At 53.0% G+C, this 21,724-nt stretch overlaps 2 protein-coding genes across 2 annotated transcripts in view; one reads left to right on the plus strand and one right to left on the minus strand.

Annotated features, from left to right (window-relative positions):
• The window catches only part of SND1 (staphylococcal nuclease and tudor domain containing 1), a 419,523-nt gene that overhangs the window by 340,025 nt on the left and 57,774 nt on the right, over window positions 1-21,724 (plus strand). The gene's annotated exons all lie outside the window — the stretch shown is intronic.
• Window positions 17,570-19,528, minus strand: LRRC4 (leucine rich repeat containing 4). Its single transcript, XM_065884133.1, has one exon. It carries the CDS (start codon window positions 19,526-19,528, stop codon window positions 17,570-17,572), a length of 1,959 nt encoding a protein of 652 aa, XP_065740205.1.

Raw genomic sequence — 21,724 nt, forward strand, 5'->3', positions numbered from 1 at the left:
AACAGGCCGTGGCTTTGTCCTTGCCCCCTTTTCTTCTGACAGCCCAGAGTCAAGCTAATACCAGATGTTCCCCACTCTCCCAGGCAGAAAAGAAGTGAATGGCTTTCGATCTCTGGCTGAAGATCAGATCTACGGCGCTGTCACTGTCCCCACTGAACATCTGATTCAGTTGCTGAATCTGACCCTTGAGTTCCCCAGAACCTGCAGGGATTTCAAAATTCCCAGGTCATCCAGGGAACACTCACCTGAGGTCCCTGTGGCACCTGAACTGTGAAAGTACCTTTTCCCATAGCTCTTTCAATACCTGTTGAATGCTTAGAATGAGTCCACTTATTGGAATGCCATAGTATAGTGGAACAAAGCACTGGACTTGTAATCAAAAACCCCATGTTTAAGTCCTGGCTCCTCCATTTACTAAATCTGTGACCTTGACAAGAATCACTGTACCTCCCTGGGGCTTCATCTTCCCCCATAAAAATGACTCAGCTAGACTGAATGACCCTCTGGGTGCTGAGAGGACCTAGAAAAGAGATCCAAAGAAAAGAGCCCCTCATTGCCATGAAGCCCTACGCCTCCACTCCGTTACCCCTTCAGGTGTCAAGACTGCATTTAAAGCACCCCTTTCCTGAGGCCACCGAGAGGCCTCACCTGTGTCTGATTACCACTGACTCACACTTGGAAGTTATCCAGCAGCACAGACACGCCCTGAGCCAGAATGGGTGGCATGCCCCGTCCCCCCGCCAATTATTGTCATACTCCTGTGCATCCTGGGGGGTCGACAACAGTCCCCAATGACTGTGGGTCATCCTCAGAGATGGTGTTTTAGCCTGCTGCAGAAGGCGGCAGGAGTTTCTTGGCTTAGGCAGTAGGTCCATAAAGAAAAGAAGAGTTTGGGAGTTGCCTGATGTGTGCCAACCGTCCTGGCTGGCTAGTTGTTCGCCAGCCGCCTCCTCCCAGCAGTCACTATTCGCTGCTTCAGGGATTGTCCCCAGCTGCCCAGAGCCCCTGTGGAGCTGCCAACACCACACAGCTCACAAAGGGCCCTGTAGCATCTCTAACTGAGGAGCTGGTGAGCAGACGCCCTCAATAGAGGTATTTTTAGCTGCAGTGATACAGCCTCATCTTTTTGCAGGATGTGTAGGGCTTTTTTTTTTTAATGAAATAAGTAAGATTGAAGACTGGGGTCCCAAACCCCAGCGCCCACACCCAAGAAGTTTTGGTGCACCCCACTCACCAGAGGCCTCATTAATCCTGCCTACAGCCAGGTGCTGAGGCTCGGAGTTGGCCCAGAATACCAGGCCGGAGAGACAGTGTGCACAGGGAGGAGAACCAGAAATAGAGCAGGCCTAATGCAGGCTGGCCTGCTATGAGGTGCTGAGGGCCCTCTGGGCAGCTGGGAACAACTCTCCTTCCAAGCCTTTCAGACCTTTAATGGGTCTGGGGGACCGAGTGAGTGGGCCTCACAGTTAGGACAGGACAGCCTTGCCTTGCACGAGGGATTCCGTCCTGTGGCTTGCTGACTTCCTAATGCTTTCGTTTTCCTTTCCTTCATCCTGGTCTGGGACTCACCTTTTCCTTGCCTTTTTTTTTTTTTTATTGTATACCATGTGACGGGGGGCTGTAGGACATTCGTGGAGCTTGTGTCAGACCCCATAGAGGAGTCCTGGGGTGATGAGGCAGTGGCTCTCAGCCCCACCTGCACACTGGGATAGGGAGCTGTGGGAGGCTCTTAGGAAAGATCCTAATACCCGGGCCTCCCTGGCTTCATCAAGCGCCAGATTGTTACTTTAAGTTCTCCAGGCATATTAGGTGATAGCAAGGAATAATTTTATTAATCGTGTTAGGTGCGATAGTGGCATTGTGGTTATGTAAGAAAATGGCTGTGTTTTTTAGAGATGCATTGCTGAAGTATGGAAGGGCAAAATGACATCATGTCTGGGCTATGCTTTAAAATACTTCAGCAGAGAGAAGGGGGGATAGATGAACCAAATATGACAAGTTCAATAATTGTTGAGCCTGGATGGTTGGTGTATGGGAGTTCATGACAATTCTCTATTTTCAGTGTTTCACATTTTTCAAATTGAAAGGTTTTTCTAATAGTGAAAAAAACGTTAATTAAAAAGCTCCCCAGGTGATTCTGATGCTCATCTCGGGTTGAGAAGCAGTGGTTTAAGAGAGTAAATTTGGATCCCCACACCGTAGATCAGCTCTGATTTTGGATAACCTAAGACCTTTCAGGATGAGTTCCTACGAGTATCTGGACCCCAAACTCTTGGGTAGGTGAGGAGCAGGGTGGGCACAAAGAACAAAGCAGACCTGTGTCTGTCGTCAGAGTTCACAGTGGACAGCTGGACCGCTTTGCCTCTTGCACCCAGTGACCTCAGTGCCACCCAGCCCCGAGCGCTGTTGTGCCGTGTAGTTTGCCTGCCAGCGCTCCCACACTCCAGCCTGAGGACCTTGCTCACCACGCAGGAGATAGAAGACAGCTGCATTGTGACACATGCCACGGGGGGTCCTGATTTCCTCCGTGTTCAACACTATTCCTAGTGGGATTCTGCTGAAGCGGTGGGGGGGGGCTGAAACCTGCCCCTCCCCCTGCTCCCAGGAGCCCCCGTGTTCTCAGCTCTGCGTGCAAGTCTGTGATGGCTCTTTTGTGTCCTCAGTGCCTCTTCCAACTCCCAAGCAGGATTTTGCTCTGGCTGCTCAGCAGGTGGGGCAAATAGCAGCTTGCTGCAGCCACACTAAATGGAACTCAAGCTAGAAGCTTCCATGCTACGTTTACACAGCACAGCCTTGCTTAGGACCCTGGCTTAGCAGCTCTTCGTTCAGGGGGCTTTGCTATTTACACCTCAACGTTCAGTGAGTCTGTGTGTCGCTAAGGGAAGCTGAAGCAGAGAGTGGGCTACAGACTGCCAAGGTCAACCAGCCCGGAGCTTCACTACCCGTAGTATTTACTGAGAGCCTGGGTGCCCTCCTTCCCACTCCCAGGGGAAGCCTTGACATGGTCCTTTCAGCAAATGCCAGCTTGAGAGAAGTGCGAAGTCACCTCCTGCGCCTCTAGGAGGGCCTGGAGCAGGTCGTCCCCCCAGGGTCTGAGTCAGTATTGGTCCTGCTGCTGTCCGGTGCCTACATCCAGAATTCCAACGGGGGGAGTTGCTTCCCCATAAGAACAAGCAGCCTGGGAGGCACTCTTTGGATGGGAGGGGGCAGAAGCTGTCCCTGACTCTGTGCTGCTCCCTGGCACATATCTCCCATCGCCACGCTCAGACCATCCATCGTAACTGTTTCCCCCACTGTGCTGAGCTCCTCAAGGGCAAGGCCCAAGCCTTTCATCTCCGCTGTTCCCCAGTGCCTGGCACAGTGCTGGTCGCCAGACGGGCTCTAAGTAAGCGCACACATGAATAAGTGAACCGCAGAAGGGCTACGGCCGGGAGTGCCATCAGCTAAGGGTCGGAAACCTAACAGTTAAGAAAGTAGTTTCTCATTCATTTAGGCTTCTGAACCTAAACTGGGTGCTGATCTGGAGCCCTGCCTGAATCAGCTTGTAGAGCAGCCTATGATGAGGGAAGGTTTCTGTTCTTTTCCCACCTTCCTCAGGAATAAATGGTATTCTCTCTGTGCCTCGATTTCTCCCATTTGATATTCATGGGCCTCTGAACATCTGTCCTCTCTCCCTCCTTGCCGGGGGCTCTGAGCAGGCCGACATGTTTGTAGGAGGGTTTCCCTGTATTTTTTCAGGGCCGTCAGTCGAGTGGTACCTGGCTAGTTTTCTTGGAAATTACTCTCCTGAACCTGAATGAAACCTCAGGACCCCTGGCTCAGCTTAAGCAAAACCATGTACAGGAGGCGCTTCTGGAGTTAGTGACAGGACTGTCCTGTCTCAGCACTGAGTCTTCTCCCTGCTCTCTCAAGTCTAGAGCAGAGGCTGTCATCCTGGGCGTGCCCTCAGATCACCTGGGTACATTTTGAAAATATCAAAGTGCTGTCTCCTCCATGTGTGATCTAGAGTCGGGACACTGGTATTTTTTAACAGCTCCCTCAGTGTGGGGAATATGTACTTGGGACTGACAACCACGGTCTTTTCAAAGCGTCTTCACCAGGAGGAGCTGTACGGCACTGAGCACCCCACTGCTGGCCTTCCCCCCTCACCCACCCCCACCAACCACAGGAAGGTGGAAGAGCAGAAGAGTGTCTGTCGCTTCCGGGCGCCCCGTGTCGCCTCCCTTAGCTAGCTCTGAGACGCAGCTGCCATCCCAGGCCGTGTGATTGACGGTGCAGGCCTACCCACATGCACACGCAGAGCCCAAGGCTGCTTAACCTCGGGCAGGTGACTAGAGGGGAACAGGTGTCTGTGGACAGCAGTTCGATTCTGTTTCGGAGGGCATTAGTGAGGGAGAACAATCCAGAGCTGTCTTTGCAATTTGTTGAAATGAAGGTTTTAAAAAAAAAAACATCTAGCTCAAGGGATTCTCACCTGGGTTACGCCCACCAGCTCCCAGGCGCCACATCCCGCCCTGCAGTAGCAGAAGCGTCTGCCTCAGCAGTGAGAGGCAAGGCCAGACGCCAGTTGAAATCCCAGACGGAGTCCTCCCCTCCCTCCATCTCTTGTCAGATATTTCAAGCTTTAAGTCCTTACTCGTGCTCTGCCTACTTGGCTGGCTGTTCTTGCACTTGAGCGGCTTGTTGGCCTGGACAGGTCCAAGCTGTCGGAGCCGTCAGGAGCTGCACCTCCCCCCTCGCGTCTCCTGTCTGAGCCAACCTTGACTCACAGTAGTGCAGACGGCCCCGGCCTTATCCAGTGACGCCCGCCACTGCCCTCCTCTTCCTGTCCTGCTTTCCCAGCGATGAAGGGGCTGGGCCAGGCCTGGCCTGCAGGTCAACCTGGGGCTGCCACGGAGACCACTCTTAGTTCATGCTCTGGCATATTCACCCAGACAACACGCTAAAAAATATATATATATATTTTTTTTTTTTTTTTAATCTGAACCACATAGGACAAGGGTACAGCAAGGTCTAAGTTCAGATTATGCAGGAAACACTTTCCAGCCTGCATGAGAGCAAATCTGTTTTTGCAAATAGCCTTAGTTTTTACCCACTCTGCTTCCTAACTATTCCTGGGAGCTGAGAGAGAATGAGGCGAGAGCAGAAATAAGCGTTCCTCCTTTTCCTCCCCTTCTCTCCCTTTAATGTAGACTGGGCAACTTCTCTACAGCGCCTCGGTTTCTCAGACCGGCTCCAGGTGCCGAAAGGTGGTGCCCTGTAACATCCCACTGTAATCAGTTCATTTCCTTCCTCCTTGTCCCTCTCCAAGAGAAATGAAGTGGCAGGTGACAAATGCGAGAGGGGTCGTGGGTGACCTTGTACACGAGAAAGACACGCCACACCAGGGCTGGCCTCACTCTGCCTTTCCCGGTGCTAGGTCCCTGCCGAGCTGCAGATGCACAGGAATAAGGGTCCCATTTAGCAGGCTCGGCCTGAGTGAGACCCGCAGCCATGCCCTCTGGCAGCAGCCTGCAGCAGGGAGGGATGCTGCGGCAGCAGGCTCCTCAGCCACTGCTACAGCTTTGGATGGGGCAATCAGTGCAGACACATTGGCTCATTCAGGTCGTCTGTAAACCTAAGGGACCCCGGCAGCTATTGGCATGCCATTGCTCCAGCAATACCAATATTCACGTGATTTACCCTGAGGCTTAGCTGCTACCCACATTATTTCCAAGAATTCTTCTCCGTTAGAGGAAACAGTCTGAGGCTGCTTCAACACAGCCCCTAAAGCCAACCCTTTTCATGCGGGAATATCAGGACTGAGATAAACGGTATCTTTATCGGCACCCAGGGACCAATAACATAGTTGACTAAAGACAGAGGCTGCCTGCAGAGCCTCTATCCCCCCAGTTAGAACCAGTCATTTGATGAGCATTCTCATGTCCTAGTGAACGTGAGACGGTGGATGGGATGGAATTAAGGGGGCTGATTCCACTCCAAATATCATGGTTACCTACAGCCTAGGGTTGGGGTCTACTCTCTTCTATCTGATTTGCTGAGTAAGGAAGAAAGATCTTCTACCCTAGTCCAGTACCTAGGAACCTTTTTGTGTCTCTAAAGCCACATGAGAGGTATCACCAAACTGGTCGATTTCCTGTTCTTCAGGACTGGCCCTGTTCTCCGGGGCTTCTGTCCAACAAGGTATGTTGCTTTCTCTTCCTGCTACAGTTGCTGCTTAGCCTGTTAGCCCCAGGAAACTTATTCTCTTGGATCCATTTTCTTCTCTTCAAGTATCACCACGTTTTATCGACCTGCCTGCTTTCAGTTTTGATCCACACGTCCTCGTCATTTAGAACCGCTGGACTAAGGTGACCTGCGGGCACAGTCCAGGTTCTTGAGTTGGGTCCGAAATTGACAGGATTTGTCTAAACCCTTAAAGTAACCTTTTTGTAGCCAGAAACCTTAGCAGATACACTACCCCCCACCCTACCCCTTACCCCCAGTGACAAAGGAGCCTTGGAGCCGCTGAGCACAGTGTCTAGAGGGCAGCAGAGCTCCAGCGGGGGATGTGGGTATGCTGCCATCTCCTTCCGGCCCAGCCTCTCGTCCTGTAACAGCGGCTCAGAGGCTTGGAGGTTGGGGTAGGGAGGTTCCGCCCTCTCAACTCACTGTGGCACTGCCTGTAAACCGGCCGAGCTAGGGACCTAGAGAGCTGCCTGCACTGCCCCCATCATCTGGGTGTCTGCTTGATGCCAGGATGCCCTGGGCCCGAGGGGGCTGCATAAGTACAGCTGCAAACTGCCCAGCTAGATTGTTCTTGTTGTCCCAGCCCAAGGTGACCTCTCAGGCTCCATGTGTGACATTCACTGTAACTTTAGGCATGAGAGATGGCACTGTTATCTCTGGGGGCAGGTAGGGAAAAGGTTCCCCAGCTGAGTCTTCCTGGGTCTCAGTTCCAAATGGAAAAGCACAACCCTCCCCCGCCCCAACCCATCATCGTCTCCCACTCTGCACACCCGATTCTGCCTCAGGCCATTTCACAGCCGCAGCTCTACTGGGGGCAAACTCTTTACCCTCGTGGTACTTTGTAAGCTGGAGCAGTGAGGCCCAAACTTCCAGAAGTGATATGAGATGATCTCGTGGGGCCGACAGGTACAGCACAGCCAGCATTTGTTTTGGGTGTTGATTTCCACATATTAAATGGTTCTCGTTGCCACTGCCACTGAACTTCCTTGCCCCTGTGTGTGATGGCCAGGTTCTATATCAACCATGAAGTCCGTGCAGGGACGGAGAGCTTTGCTGCTGTACTCTGGCACCTGAAAACGGTTCTGTCTCCAGCATGGAGCTGCCAGTGGGGAACTGCTGAGGTGACACTCTAGAGAATCGCCAGGGAGACCCCTCCATCTCCTGCCAAGCTACACAAACCCTGCCCTGCACGGTTCTGAATCACACCTCCCTGCAGATTCATTCCTCCTTCCCTGGCTCAGCTAGGGTACGGCCTTACGGGAAAGTCCTGGGTGTCAGCAAGAGAGGCGTTTGAGGAGAAAGGAACTGATGGAGGAAGGGGGAGTGCCACTCAGTCATCTTTTAAGTAGAAAGGAAAAGGTCAGCGGAGCCACACGGGGCCTGGGCTACATCAGTGTTGACTCTGCCTTGCTGCAGCAAAGGGACCGGCTCACCGGGGCCAGCAGTGGGCACTGCCAACCCTATCCAGCTGCCAAGCACAAAGAAACGCGTGCTCTGTATACACAGATGGGTCTGCATGTCAGCATGAGCCTGTTTTTAGCCCTTGCCCAGGAAGGGCAGCCCACGATACAGTAATTTAATTAAATTTGCTTCTCTTCATGGCCCACATATTTGAAGAGGTTTTGGGGGGGAAATGAATCTGGCTGAGGAACATTACCCTGCTGCTCTGGCACTGCCCCAGAGCTGAGCCGCAGTACCATAAAGGGTCTCGCTGTCCTGAACACGGCCCAGGGCATCTGTCTGCACTGCAGGCTCTGTGGCCGGGCTGCCTGCTGGCACATCTGGCAAGGCAGCCTCTGGAAGCAGTGCATCTCCATCACAGGGAAGCCACTGGGGGCAAAATAAGGGGACTTCCCACCCCCTACTCAAGACCTGCTGGAAGCAGCCTCAGCAGTACTTAGAGCCATGGTATTAGCTTTTCTCCCCACCGTCTTCAGTGTATGAGAAGGGAGAGGGCGGGATGAGAGGACCCCACCCCTCAACTGACACTGCAGCTTCAGTTATCCCCGCAGTTTCGGTGTTAGCCCACACACCTGTGCTTCTGCCCGGAAGGTGATCAGTATTTAGGGACCTGAAATTGATTCAGCTTTCATATTACCATGTTGCATATCTCAAATGCGATCCGTTTTTGTTCATTATGCCTGAGCTTAACTCATTCCCACACACCCCACACCCCTGTGACCTCCCCCTGCCTCCCAGCCAGTGCCTGCTAGTCTTGCATTAAGTTTATCAACTCCTCAGGAGGTGCCTAAGCTTTTACTTTCTCCTGTCTTCTCCCTCCTGTCCAGAGTGTCTGCCCTTTCATCTTATCACTAACCTCTAGCCTATCTCTCAGCCTTTTTTTGTCCTAGGTCAGCAGTACCATGCCTTGGAGAGGTACATTCTCTGGTTATCTTTCTGTCCCCCCCAACAGCAGCACATCCTCCTGGCTGGTAATCTCTCCTGCATGATGATAATAGCAGCACCTCCGAGAGAAAGGGAATTTCTCTGGCACTGTTCATCTCAACACCAGCAGAACACAGGCTGTTGCTTAGGAGTGGGAATCATTAGAGTCAGGCCATTATTGGAGGGGACCAGTCTCTAGGGGAGCTAGCAGAAATTACTGCTCCTTAATAGACGGAAACTCATTTGCTCAAAGCCCCCGCCCTCCTCTTTATTTCTCTGCATTCCCCACCTCCCCTCTCTTCCCAGCTTTGAAGTTGAGAAGAGAGGTAACTCCACCCGATCCAAGATGGCAAATTTCTGCTAAATTAACTTGGTTAAAAGATAGATCCTTGGCTGAAAGCGGCTGTCTTTTAGAATGTTTCTATTGGGACTTCACTTGAAACCATCATGAAGGAGATAGATTCTAATTAAATATATGTGATAAAATTCTAGGCAGGGCCACTCCGTTTCCCAAGAGGGGATTTGTTGAGATGGGGGAAGAGGAGACGTTTACTAGCTGCAGGCCCCGAGTCAGCCTGGGCTGCCTGAGCTTTCCCTGTGAGGGTCGCCTTGCTTACAGTACCAGGGAAGGTAGAAGCAGAACTCCAGACGTCCCTGCTTCTCCAGTGGTCCACTTGACCTTGAACGGACCTCTGACATGATTGAGCTTCTGCAAAACTTCCTTTCACAGGTATACCTGTTCTTTACAGCTCTTCACTTTTATAGGGATGGGGAGGGCGGCCTCAGCCACAAGTGCTTCTTCTAATTTGTTAGCTGTTTGGGCAGCCATCAGAACTCCCATGCCCTGGAACACTCATGGCTGAAGAGAAAGGAAAAGTTGCCTGATTTCTCAGCTCTAGCTGTTTGAGTGAAGTCAGGAATGGGCACCATCTGGCTGACAGCATTAAGCACAGATAAAGTACTGGCCTGAAAGGCCTTTCCCTTCTCTCCCTCCCTCCCTGGAAGCAAAGGGTAAGGGACTGCACCAAATTGCAAACTCCAGGGGGCACTAATCACTTTGTGGCTTCTGTCAGTGGCGCCCCCTGGAGTTGTAAGTCACAGTGGCCCTGCCGGTGCTAGGCTGAGAACCCAGAGACCTGGTCTCTGCATCACCAGCTAGTGGGCACTGGCAGTCACATCCCCCCTGGGCTTCATTTTCCTCACAAATAAAATGAGAGGGTTCAACTAGATTTTCTGAATTAACTTGGAAGCTCCCTTCACTGTCTCCACATTCCTGAAGTTAGAAGCTGTAAACCATCATTCTGTCCTCAGTGACCACTGCCATTCCAAGGTCGACCAGCAGTGAGAACACACTGTGGAGCTGCCCTCAGCTGATATGATACCACTCACTGGTCAGAGCAGATGTGGACTTAAAACAGGAAGGTGGAAGAGGAATTAAAGGGAAAGCTACCCTGCAGACCAATGAGCTGAAACCAGAGGCACATGGAATAGGCCAATTCCTTATTGTGTTTGTGCTTCTCTGTGGCTTCAGAACCTTTTTTCCTCAGACACAAGCATACGACACATCCAGTAGTTGCTGTCGCTTCCCTCACAAGGGAAACAAAATGAAATGCAAACATGTTTTGAGCTATCTCAGTCTTGCTATATCCCTCTAGGTCTCCTCTCCCCATTCCTAATTTGAAGATTGTCTTCCCTTCCCCTGGTTCCTTTAGCAGTCTCTTCCTTGGCCCTCCTTCGTATCTTACTCCAGACTTTCCCAATTCATCCCCTTAAGAGATGAATTGGAAGAATATGCTGTCGTGTCAGAAGGAAGCCAGTGTCAATTCACACAGGCAAACGCTAATAGGATAAAGTATTATCCGACTTCCTTTAAGTCCAGAAATTAAGTCGTCTTGCAGTGGTAATAGATTATAACTGTATCCACTGCAGCTGGTGGGCTGCAGGAATAAGCTGTTAGTATGAGGCCTGGCCTCCATTTCTGGGACTGTGATGGGCCTGTTGTGAGGGGTGTGCTGTGTGTTCCTACAAACACAGCGGCACTATCCAGGGAACTGCCTACAGCTGATTCAGTTCACCTCCAGGGTGGAACCTGAGTGGGAGGACCTGTATGAATGTTCTTAATGAACCTGGGTGAGTGGGTAGGGCCTTGAAGCCTAGGAAGAAGTAGCCCGAGGCCAGGAAACCAAACTTTGCACAGGGAACAGTTAGTGTGTGAAAGCACCTCTCCCTCATCTTTGCTGACTCATTGAGCGGGTAGAGTGGCTTATCTGGTAACTAAATGAGCACCTGCACAGACAGGGAAACCAGGGTTGAGACCTTATTAAAGAAATGTAAGAGACTACAGATTAAGGTCTTGCCTTGGGAGAGGAAGCAGAACTGTTGGAAGAAAGAGCCATCAGGCTTCTAGAATGGAAGGATCTTGCGGGATATCCTAGGTCCTATCATGGCAGACGGTTGTACGCAAATGGGAATTATGGGGGGGGGAATCTGATAGGAGAATTAATGGGGCGGTGCTTTTTATTAATGGGAGATATTAGAAGGTGGGTGGATATTAAAGAAGTAGATCAAGGGCTGTTCCTTTGGTATTTAGTAATTAATCTAAACTTCAGTAATTGCTCTAGTATTGTTCCTAGGCACACAGAATGGATGAACCCGGAAGGCCAAGTACTGCTTTGGTCCATCCAATCCCCACACCTGGCATTAGAGTAGCCCGTCATCTCAGTGCCTCCCTGCTGTAGGTTTAAGAGTCTTTACCAGGATAAGCTGGAGGAGACAGCGCCATCCTCTCAAATGCTTAACTTCCTTTGCCAGGAGAGCCTCTCCGAGGGCTCTCCCCCACGGGCCCAGGCCTGACCTTTCTGACTCACTGCCAGGGTCCACGTGCACTGGACGCGACAGTCGCCATCATTTCTATGGGACACGATTTATATAACCCTCTTTTCGTGGACAGTGAGCTATACCCTCTCCTCTCCCCTCCCCCCATGACTGTGCCTTCACAGAAATGAGGGAGGCCCTGAGGGAGCCCGTCAGGATCAGAATTTGATTACCGCCCTGAGGGTGGGGTTGCCCCCCCCCTGCCAAGCAGTGGACAGCCTCCAGCATCGGGAACAGGACTGTCGTGGGCAGGTGGTTTGGCCCAAGTACTGACAGCAAAGCTGGCATGTTCCAGAGGATGAAACCTGTGATCATCCTAAAATCTAATTCTAGCCTCTCATTAGGAAATCAAATGCATTCTTTCTTAGGCTTCTCTTGGAAAGTTGATCTCCCTGCTTTTCTTCTGCTCTGTTCCGTGCCATGAATATCGCTGGCGGCCCTCCCCCCAGTCCAGGGTCCAGCCAGCCTCCTGCTTGCTAGGGCAGAGGAATCTCCCTGGCTCTCCTCCCTAACTGCATTGCAGCCCCTTAGCCTGTGCATCTGCCATACAGCTCCATCCTGCTCTCACCTGCTCAAATTATGGTGCTTTTTCCTGCCTTTCTTTCCTTCAAGCCCTCCAATACTGCTTTGAAGCCCCAGCAGCCCTCTCTGTGCTCCCTTCTCCTTCCTGGTGCCTCCGTGGGCCCACCTCCCTTGGCAAAGCACCCTGATAAGGAAACAGGGTGAGGTGACGAGACACTGGGAAGCTCACCCTCCTGGTAAAGGACCAGGACTTTTAGTTAGGTGCTTCCTGTCCCAGCCCTCAGCTTGTGCACCTCCAGCAGCAGCATCTTTCCTTTCTCTTGACCCACCATAAGAAAAGGTAATCCGTTCCTGGCCTAAGACAGTGCCTTGGGCCATCTAAAGAGCTAGATTAAAGAACAGAGCACAAGGCAGTGTTTTCCTGGGAAGAAAAGTGCACCCCATCTTTTCCACAGTGTTTGGGCTTGTAGATGGTGCTGTCGTGCTGCCCAGGACTTCTGGATAATTAATTATCCTTCCTCTTTACAGTAGCTCAGTAGGCATGTTCTCTCTTTGGACATGGATGAGGTTCAAGAATAGAGGTGGTGATGGGGGCTAGTCAGTTGGTCTGTCCCCTTATCGTCAAATTTCAATTCCTACAACAACTACGGAGTAGTGAGGTAGATACCAATATTATGCCCATTTTACAGATGAGGAAAACGAGTATTTGTCCAAAGTCACATAACTAGTAAGTGATAGAGCTGGGGTTCAACCCAGGAAGACTGGCTTCAGAGCCCACACTTGTAAGCACTACGCTATATGGCTTTGCAGATAGGTACATTTCACTGACGGTTCCTGAGGCCTTTATCCCTGCTCCAAGAAGCAATTTACTTCATCTCAATTTAAAGCAAAGATGAAAACAACCTTAATCCACTACCCAAACCATTCTTCCCCCCTCCGGGGAAAAGGGTGCTTTCTGAATGGACGGAAACCAAGAGAGGTGCTTTGAGCCAAAAGCTGCCTTGCAGTTTAGCTGAGGCAGGATTTAGAAATGGCGTGAACGGTGCCTGCATTAGCCGATGGCACGGAGTGCTGAGTGCCAGCAGAGGAGATAAAATCAGACATATGTTTGGATATAAATGTTCTCTCTCTTTTTCTTCTCTAATTTTAAGCCCTTGCTGCTTTGTTGCAGTAAAATGTTGAAGCCTTAATTGTGGGCTCTGGCCCCCTAAGGTAGTAGCCTGGGCTGAGTAAGGCCCACTTAGCCTTCTCTTAATCTCTACCCATCTCCACCATTAACGGCATGGACTCTGCATCTCTTCCCCATTAATAGGCATTGTCTTCAAGGGACTCTTTACTAGGCTGCTGCCCTCCCCGCACCAGCGCCCCCGTCCCAAAAAGTTGCTAGCTACAGTACATGTTAACAGCCATGATAGAGCGGATGTCTCTAGGCCTTAGAAACTAGCCTGTCTGCTCTATCTTCACTGATAGTAGAATGCAGCTTTACACCAAAGAGTGATAAAAGGCCCTAGAACAAATTGTGGGAGTGGCGACCAGATCATGATTTTGGAGCTGGGGCCAGGGTAGATGCAATGGAGGAGAGGAGTTAAAGAGTCCCCCGCCTCCCCAAATAGTCTCATTGTTCAGCCAAATAAGCAGAAACCACTCCGCTGTGGAGAAGTTGCTCTTGAGAGGTGCTCTAAGGCCTCTGTCAATCCTTTACTCTGCAAGCTTCCAAGGCTAAGGTTGGGAGAAGGCCAATCCATCGTTCCCACTGTGAGCACCCTGCCTTGTCTACTTCACCTTTTCCCTAGCAGCCGTTGCCCTCTGTGGGATCCCGTGGTTTCTGCCTGCCATTGAACCTAAGAATCAGGAAGCTGTTAGGTATAGTCCTGAGAATCCAACTCCTTAGTCAGCACACGTGGCCCTTGGGCCACCTCTGGGGCCCCTGTGGTCCGAATTCTGCTCAGGCCCCGGAGGGCAGTAGAGCTGGTTCTGAAGGAGACTGGACAGCTCCAAGAGGAGGGAGAAGAGAACACAGCAATAGCTATAGGAAGGTCCCATTTTCACTGCATATTGGCCAGGAAAGAGAGATGTTCTTGAGAGCCAGTAAGAGCCTTTATGAGAAAGCACATTGGTTTGGGTAGTCAAGAGACCTGGGTTTCAGTCCCACCTCTTCCACTAATTAGCAGTGTGACCTTGGACTGTATCTTTCAGTTTCTCTGGGGCTCGGTCTCCTTGACTGTAAAATGTGAAGGGATTAGACTACATGGTTTTTCACGGCCTTTAAAAAATTCTGTAATGAAAAGTCTCTAACTCCATATAATCATCGGCAGTCTTTTCCCTGTAACGTGTTGCTGTGACTCCCCTCCCGAAGAGCTGCCAACCCATGTTCCATTCTCAGGTAACAAACCCTACAGCTTGGCCAGGCCGAGGATGAGTCACCCGCCCAGCATTAAAGGCTGCACTTTCGGTGCTCATGGGACTCCTCTCTGAAAAGTTGTCCCAAGTGCCTGCTACAAAGGAGGGTGTACCCGCCATCACGGCGGGGGAGAGTTGCCGCTCTAAATGCTGAACCGGTGCCCAGGTCAGGGAGTAGGCCCAGTGGGGAAAGGAACTCCCCTTGCAGCTCTAAGGACACTCACACCCAGGCACCATATTCTCTCTCCCCCAGGAACCTCCTTTGAGGTTCCTTCTGGAAAGCACTTCTCCCTCAGATTCCAAGACCTGAATATGCCCCACCCCCAGGACAAGTGCATTTGTTCATAGGACTCTTCCCCAGGAATGTTTTAGGCCCATTTCTTCACCTCTCCCCTCAGATCTTTGTTCAGCCCCAGAGCCTTTGTCATTCCACAGCTACTGCATAGTTCCCTGGCCGCCCAGATAGCTGTCAAAAAGAGGAGGGGTGTAAGGAAATGGGCTCCACATCCTCTATTTCTGAAGCAGCTCCTTCCTTCACAGTTGCCTCTGAATGTGTACCCAGGAAGCTGTTCTAAACAGCCTGAGCTGTGTCTTATGGCACTAGGAAAGGGGGTGACTGCTTGCATTTTTCAACTGGTCCTCGCCAAGTCCCACCCTTTTCTCGGCTGCAGCTTTCTCTCTTTTTATTGGGGGTAGGGTACTAAAGGACGGGTGGAGGGAACATATCATTGTAGCCTAGAGACATGAATGGCAGTTTCTAAAAGTGTGAGCCCATGCATACACACTGCCACAAACACCGACACCCAGAAATTTTGTGTATGTGAAATACACAAACACCCAAAGGAGGATTAAGAATTGGCCCTTTCTTAGCCAACTGCTGCAAAGGGCTGCCTGCCTTTCTCTGTGTGTTCAGCGCCAGGGAGATCACACCCACTCAGTCCCGATTCCCTGCACTCCACTCGTATAAATACTAGTGCTGAAGAGACGCAGGGTCCCAGTTCAGGCAGCCTGCCTGGACCACGTCCCTCGGCTACACATCAGGAGACCAATACCCACCACCACCAAGACACGTTTGACTGGCTATTCAGCACCCAGAGAACAGAAGCAACACTGCCTGTGGGATCTTTAAGCACAACAGCATTATTGCAGTGCTCTTAAATCCAGGTCCCCCGGGGTCCCCGTGTAGAGCTGGTGCTGCCTGACCAGCAGCTTCTGCTGAGGTGGCGTTTAACTCCTGGCCGGGTCCCAGGAGCTGAGGCTGACCCATTTCCCCCGCTTTTCCAGGACACAGGGAATTCAGTTCTACCCCCCAACAGAGCCAGGGACTAACACACTTAGCTTGTGAACGGTGCACTAGTATCAGGGTGCTTTTATTTAAGCTAAGGAAAAGTGGCTGACAGCTTTAGCGTGTTCCCATACTTTAAAGAAATGGAAGATTGTCCTCCCCTCCCCTTTTCTTTCTTTAAATAGAAATTATTTGGTCAGTGCTCATAAGAAGCTATAGGTTCAGGGTCTTACTCAATTTAACCCTTTGGGGACACTGAATTAAAAATTGAACAATATTTATTAAAATACAAAAATACACTTTTCTCACGTTACAATCAGTGGCATTTCCCCCCCACACCCCACCCCCTTTCAAATCTGAACCCTTTATTTCCTTTTAAAGCTAAAATAATAAATGAAAGAAGTTACATCATTAAATGGACCAGAATAACAGAGATCTCTGCCTTCCCCACCCACGCCCGCCCTTTCTCTTCCCCCTCCTGAGGTAGCCCTGGGAGAGGGAAGCATTTCCCCCCATTGTGCTACATTCAACAGGACTCCATGCCGCACTCATTCTGTGTGTATCACTTTGTTTTAACTGTGGATTTCACATCTTTTTTGTGAACCATCCTGGTGAGGAAAGGCTTCATCACTTTCAATGAGCCTGTGCCCTTTTTGTCTCTCCTCTTTCTTCTCTACTCATGTTCTGCCCCCTCCCCATCACCACAACCAGTTGACATCAGCAGTAATAATCCCTAATGAATCAGCATTTAGAATAGTCACCAAATCACAAGCATGAGAAAACCTTCCACTCCCCCAAGCTTCCCACTCCCAGCCTCTCCCCCCTTCTCCACCTTAAACCAATCCTTTAAAAAAAAAAATCATCAAATGCATCACTGTCTACAATCATTTGTCAGATACCAGGAACAACAGGTGGACATGGCACAATGCTGAGTTATGGCCTCCTGCGAATACCTTCTCTCTGCCTCTGCTCTCCCTTCCCATCCCCCTTTGGTACCACGCCCCCCCGCCCAGGGGCCACCTCCTTCTCCTGGGAAGCCCTGAATAGACACATGCCTTGCACAGAGTGGGTTAAGCCCAACTGCAGGAATGTGGTGCAATGTGAAAGCGCTTGACTGACAGCTACGCCAGCTCCCTTCCTTCTCTGCTCCTTCCCGAAGCCCTCTGTCAGGCGGGTCACGCTGTGTCCCACTGCACAAACCAAGAAGACTTGTGCACAGGGATGCACATACTCAGTCCCTTAAGGTTTCAGTTGAATTTTGGTGGTTTTCCTGTTTAAAATACATTTTACAGGTCTGTCTTTCCCTTGGCCTCAGAAGAAAAAATTATTGCCTCTCAACATTTTAAGCACAGTACAGATTCTTAGTGCTTTTTTTCGTTTGTTTGTATTCTTTGTTTAAATAAGATAAATCTGCAAAGACAGCTCTCAGCCTAAGAAAGATGTCTAGAGAAATGGGTATTCCTGTGTCCTATGAAGCATCTTCTAAAAAATGACAGTTCAGTCTCCCCTCCACGCCTCAGCAGCCCACACCCTAACTCTTTAGGGATACTGGTTGGTGTTGTAGTTTGTTTTATTTTGGCAGTTTCAACCCTATACCAGAAAGCTCTCCTGGCAGCACAGCAGACTGACTTGTGGCTTCTATCCCACAGCATTCCCAAGGTCCCCCACCCCCTTTAAATAGAACTTACAAGTTAGAAAATAGTTTTGTTTTGATTTTTCTTTTTAAATTTTAATATAATCTGTTTCTTTTACCAGCCCATAGATTTAATATATAAGCATATACAAGAAAAAGTCTCTCCCCACTCTGTACAAAAGTTGCTGTCTTTTGTGTGTGTGTGCATTCTATTGCATTTTATAAGTTTGGGGGGGGGGGAGTCATATTTGAGTTTCCTGTACCTTGTCCTTGGTATGGGTCTGAATGATATAAGGTTCAGAGATAGTAGTGACTGTGGGGTGCAGAGAGTTCCCCAGACTGTTTTCTGTCCAGTGGGCCCCATGTGCTGGTTTGTAGGTGTTGTAGTTAATATGGTCATGAATTGTGGGCAGCACGACTGCCCCCTCACCTGATACACCGGATGGAGCTGCTGTTGCTGCTGCAGATGCCGCCGCTGGGATGTCTTCATCCACCTGGATAATCTCAACAGTCCGGGCAGCTGTGACTGTACTCCTCTGCTGGTGCCGCTTGCGAAGTTTATAGAAGACAATCAGCATGGCAGCAGCTAGCAGAGTCACTGCCACGAAGCAGCCAATGATGATCTTGGTGGTCTTCATGACTTCATCCAGGCTGGTCTGCATCTTATCATTGGTGTCCGTCGCGGTTACTGCCACCTGCTTGGGCACACGGGTGGTCTGAATGAGCACCGTGGTAGAGGTGGTATATGCCGGCTGGTAACCAGTGGACGTAGTAGGAACGGGCTTGTACTTTCGTGTTGTATCCTCAGGCGAGATCTCAGTGGTCTCCACTGTGACAGTCGTGAAGAAGCTGTAGTTGGAGGTGTTGAGCTCGGCCGTGCTCACGTTGAGGTAGGCCGAGGCATTGGAGTTGCCCGCCACGTTGGTCACCATGCATGTGTATACCCCAGTGTCTGAGAGCAGCACATGGGAAAAGTTCAAGGTGCCATCGTTGAGGACAGAGATCCGTGGGTGGCGGGAGGCGTGGCTGAGCACTGTCCCATTGGGCAGCAGCCACTTCACGGAGGACATGGGGGGAGTCCGACACTTAAGTTCTGCCATCCGACCCTCAGAGATATTGAGGTCCCGAGGTGCATCCATGATGAAGGGGGCAGAGCACTGGAAGGAGGCCTGGTCCACCTCCACCAGGTAGCGGCCTCGCATGTGCAAGGGAGCATGACAGCGGCCACAGCAGGTGGAATTGGTGGGTATGTACTCTCGAAGCCACCAGGCTAGCCACAGAATGTCACAATCACAGTTCCAAGGATTGTGGTGTAGGTGCAACTCCACCAGGTACCTCAGTGGGGTGAAGAGGTCATGGGGCAAAGAAGAGAGGTTATTGTGGGCCAAGTTGAGTTCCACCAGGGAGGCCAGCCCATCAAAAGCATTCCGCTCAATCAAGCTGACCTGTGAGTTCATGACCCACAGCTTCTTGAGGGAGCTCAGGCCGTGGAAGGAGCCAGGCCTGATCTCAGGGAAGTGGTTTCCTGACATCTCCAGCTCCTCCAGCCCCACCAGGGGGGTGAGGTTGGGCATATCTTTAATGTTGCACATGCCCAAGTTCAGGTACTTGAGGTTGAACAGTCCCTCAAAAGCCCCCTCCGAGATGTACTCTAGCTTCTTGAGCTCCCCCAAGTCCAGGCGCATGAGGGAGGGCACCCGGTTGAAGGCGTAAGAGGGGATGCTTTCTATGGGGTTGTTGCGCAGCCAGAGCTCCCGCAGCTTGGACAGGTATTCAAAGGCCCCGCTCGGGATGACTGTCAGCCAGTTGTCAAACAGCTCCAGGGTGTTGAGGCTGGCCAGGCCGTTGAAGGCCCCCACCTCGATCTGCCGGATGGAGTTCCTGCCCAGCTGCAGGACCTCCAGGTGGTGGAGGTGGCGGAAGGTGTCAGCCTGGATCATCTGGATGTTGTTTTCCATGAGGTTGAGGTACCGGGTGTTGGAAGGAATACCCTGAGGGACCTCGGAGAGGCCCCGGCGGGTGCACACCACCTTGCTGAACTGGTTACTGCACGAGCAGACAGACGGGCAGTTCTGGGGCCCGGCGGAGGCGGCAGCAGCGATGGCTGCACACAGAATCCACACTTGCGCCGTGAGGTAGACGACGGGGAGCAGGACGGCATTCCAGGTGTGGTGCACAGTTACCTGCCACAAGAGCTTCATGGTGTGGCACGTTCATAATTCACCATCGCCTGGGATTTTGGCTCGGAAAGGAGAACCAGCCCTACCCCGGCTTAAGTGAGCTAGGAGCTCCTCTTTCCATCTGGAGAAGGAGGTGGGGAGGGGGCGATTAGAGAGACGGAGCAGATCGGCCGGAAAAAAAAATCATGCCAAACTAAAGAGTGGCCCCTCGTCTACCAGCCCCCCCTCGAGGCCAGCCCTCGGAAAGCTGGGACTTTCTCTCCCCCTTTGCGACCATCCCCACCCAGTCATTCGCTCTCACCTACCTCGGAAGGAAGGAAGGGAAGAACTGGCGCGGTGTCCTTAAGCGTTCGCCGCCGGAGCTGGCCACCTCGTTCCCATTCTCACTTCTTAGTTTTAATTAACAAAAGGGGGAAGTAGAGGGGGCGGGGAGGGCAGAGGGGAGGGGAGGGGTGGGGGAGACAAAATGGCTTCTAGTAAATCCGGAGCCGGCTAGCGGAGCCGCGGAGTTGAGGCGCGCCGGGAGAGCCGAAGCCCGGCGGGCTATGCAGGTGCATGCCCCCCCCTCAGCCCGAGGCGGGGCGCCACCAGCGCTTCCCGGCTTTGTCCTTGTACCCTGGCCCCGGCTCGCACCAGCCGAGGAGGAAGCCGCTTCATCGCCGGAGTGTGCCTCCGGCGCCCCCCGCCCGCTCCGGGGCTGCCACCCGGCGGGGAGTGAGGGGGCGCCCCGCAGCCTGCCAGGCCGCGCTCGCTGCCGAAGCTGCCGCCGCGCTGGCCCCTCTCCTTGTCGGCCGCTCCCGGCCCGAGGCAGCTGATGCAGTCGTTCGCTCGCGGTGCTGCGAGAGTTAAGAGGAGGTGTTCGCCGGTCTTTCGCCCCCCCACCCGCCCGCCCGCCCTCCGACACACACCCCCTTCTCTCCTCGTCTCTTCTCTTAAGGGTTAAAAAGACAAAAACTGGGCTCAGTTTCCCAGTCCGCCGGCTGCTGGTGCGAGGAGCAGTAATCCGTCCAGCCCCCCGAGGGGCAGCGGCGTGGAGGCAGCGCCGGGACCTGGTCTGCCGGCCAGAGGAGCGCGCGGCGGCCGGGTCGCCCCGCGCCGCAGGCCCCTTCGGGGAGTCCGGGGGCGGCTGCAGCCCCCGGAGGCGCGGAATCGCCCGCCGCAGCCGGGCCCCCGGCGTGCCGCCGGATCTGGCTTTGTGCAGAGGGAGCGAGTTCAGGGCTCCGGCCCCCGGCGCCTTCAGCGGCTGCGCTGCCCGCGGACTGCTGCAGCGGCCCCGGCGCTGGCGGCGGCGTGAGCAGCGGGGGTCGCGGCTGCGGGGAACGCTCCGGAGCCCGGGAACATGGTCCCCACTCGCTAGCAGCAGCGGCGGCGGCGGCGGCAGCAGCAGCAGCAGCAGCGGGGCCCCTGTGCACGGCGCCCACCGTCTCCTCCTCGCGCCAGGCTCGCGGTGTTGCAGGCAGCAGCCACGCAGACTGCTCTCTCATCCTTTTGTCCTTCAGTCAGAACGTGAATGTACTGCTGACGCATACTGTTCTGAGAAGAGAAGATTAGCGTGATGCAGTGCTCTTATGTATTAACACCGCTCCCCCTCCGCTGCCTGCCCTCGAGGGGTTAACGCCGGCGGCTTCCAGCGCCGCGCCGGCCCGCGCCGCGCAGCCCCGAGCTGTGCGCCTCCGTGCGACTTCCTCCCTCCCTCCCTCCCTCCCTTCATCCCTTCCTTCCTCCCTCCCTCCCTTCCTCCTTTCCTTCCTTCCCTTCCTTCCTTCCTTCCTTCTTCCTTCCTTCCTCTCTCCCCCAGCCCCACCCCCCTCCCCGGCCGCTTCCTCCCCGCCCCCTCTAGACGCTGGGAGCGGGCCGGGCGAGGGAACAGGAGTGAGCGTCAAGTGGGGGGCCGCGCGCAAGTCGCAGGCGTGCGCAGCTATTTTGGTCCGATCGCAGGGAGCCGCCGGGTGGCCGCTGATAGGCTGGAGCGGCGCGGGGCTGCTGCTGCGGAGGGATCGCGCCGGCCCCCGCCCCCGCCCTGCACCGGGCACCGGGCACCCTCGGGCTCTGGGCGCGCTGGGCTCAGGGCCTGGGGAGCCGGAGGCGCGGCGGCCCTCGGCGGGGCTGCTGCAGTTGGCGGGCCTCCCGCCCGCCCGGACCGCGTCATCCTCACCCCCGGCGACTGCGGACGGGGCGACTGGCCGTTCGGCCCGGGTGCACGCTCGGAGTTCTCAG

The sequence above is a fragment of the Phocoena phocoena genome, chromosome 9 (assembly GCF_963924675.1).
Source record: "Phocoena phocoena chromosome 9, mPhoPho1.1, whole genome shotgun sequence".
NCBI classification, from domain to species: domain Eukaryota; kingdom Metazoa; phylum Chordata; class Mammalia; order Artiodactyla; family Phocoenidae; genus Phocoena; species Phocoena phocoena.

Excerpts from the sequence above, each read along its gene's own strand:
- LRRC4 (XM_065884133.1), bottom strand. The coding sequence starts at position 19,528 with ATGAAGCTCTTGTGGCAGGTAACTGTGCACCACACCTGGAATGCCGTC.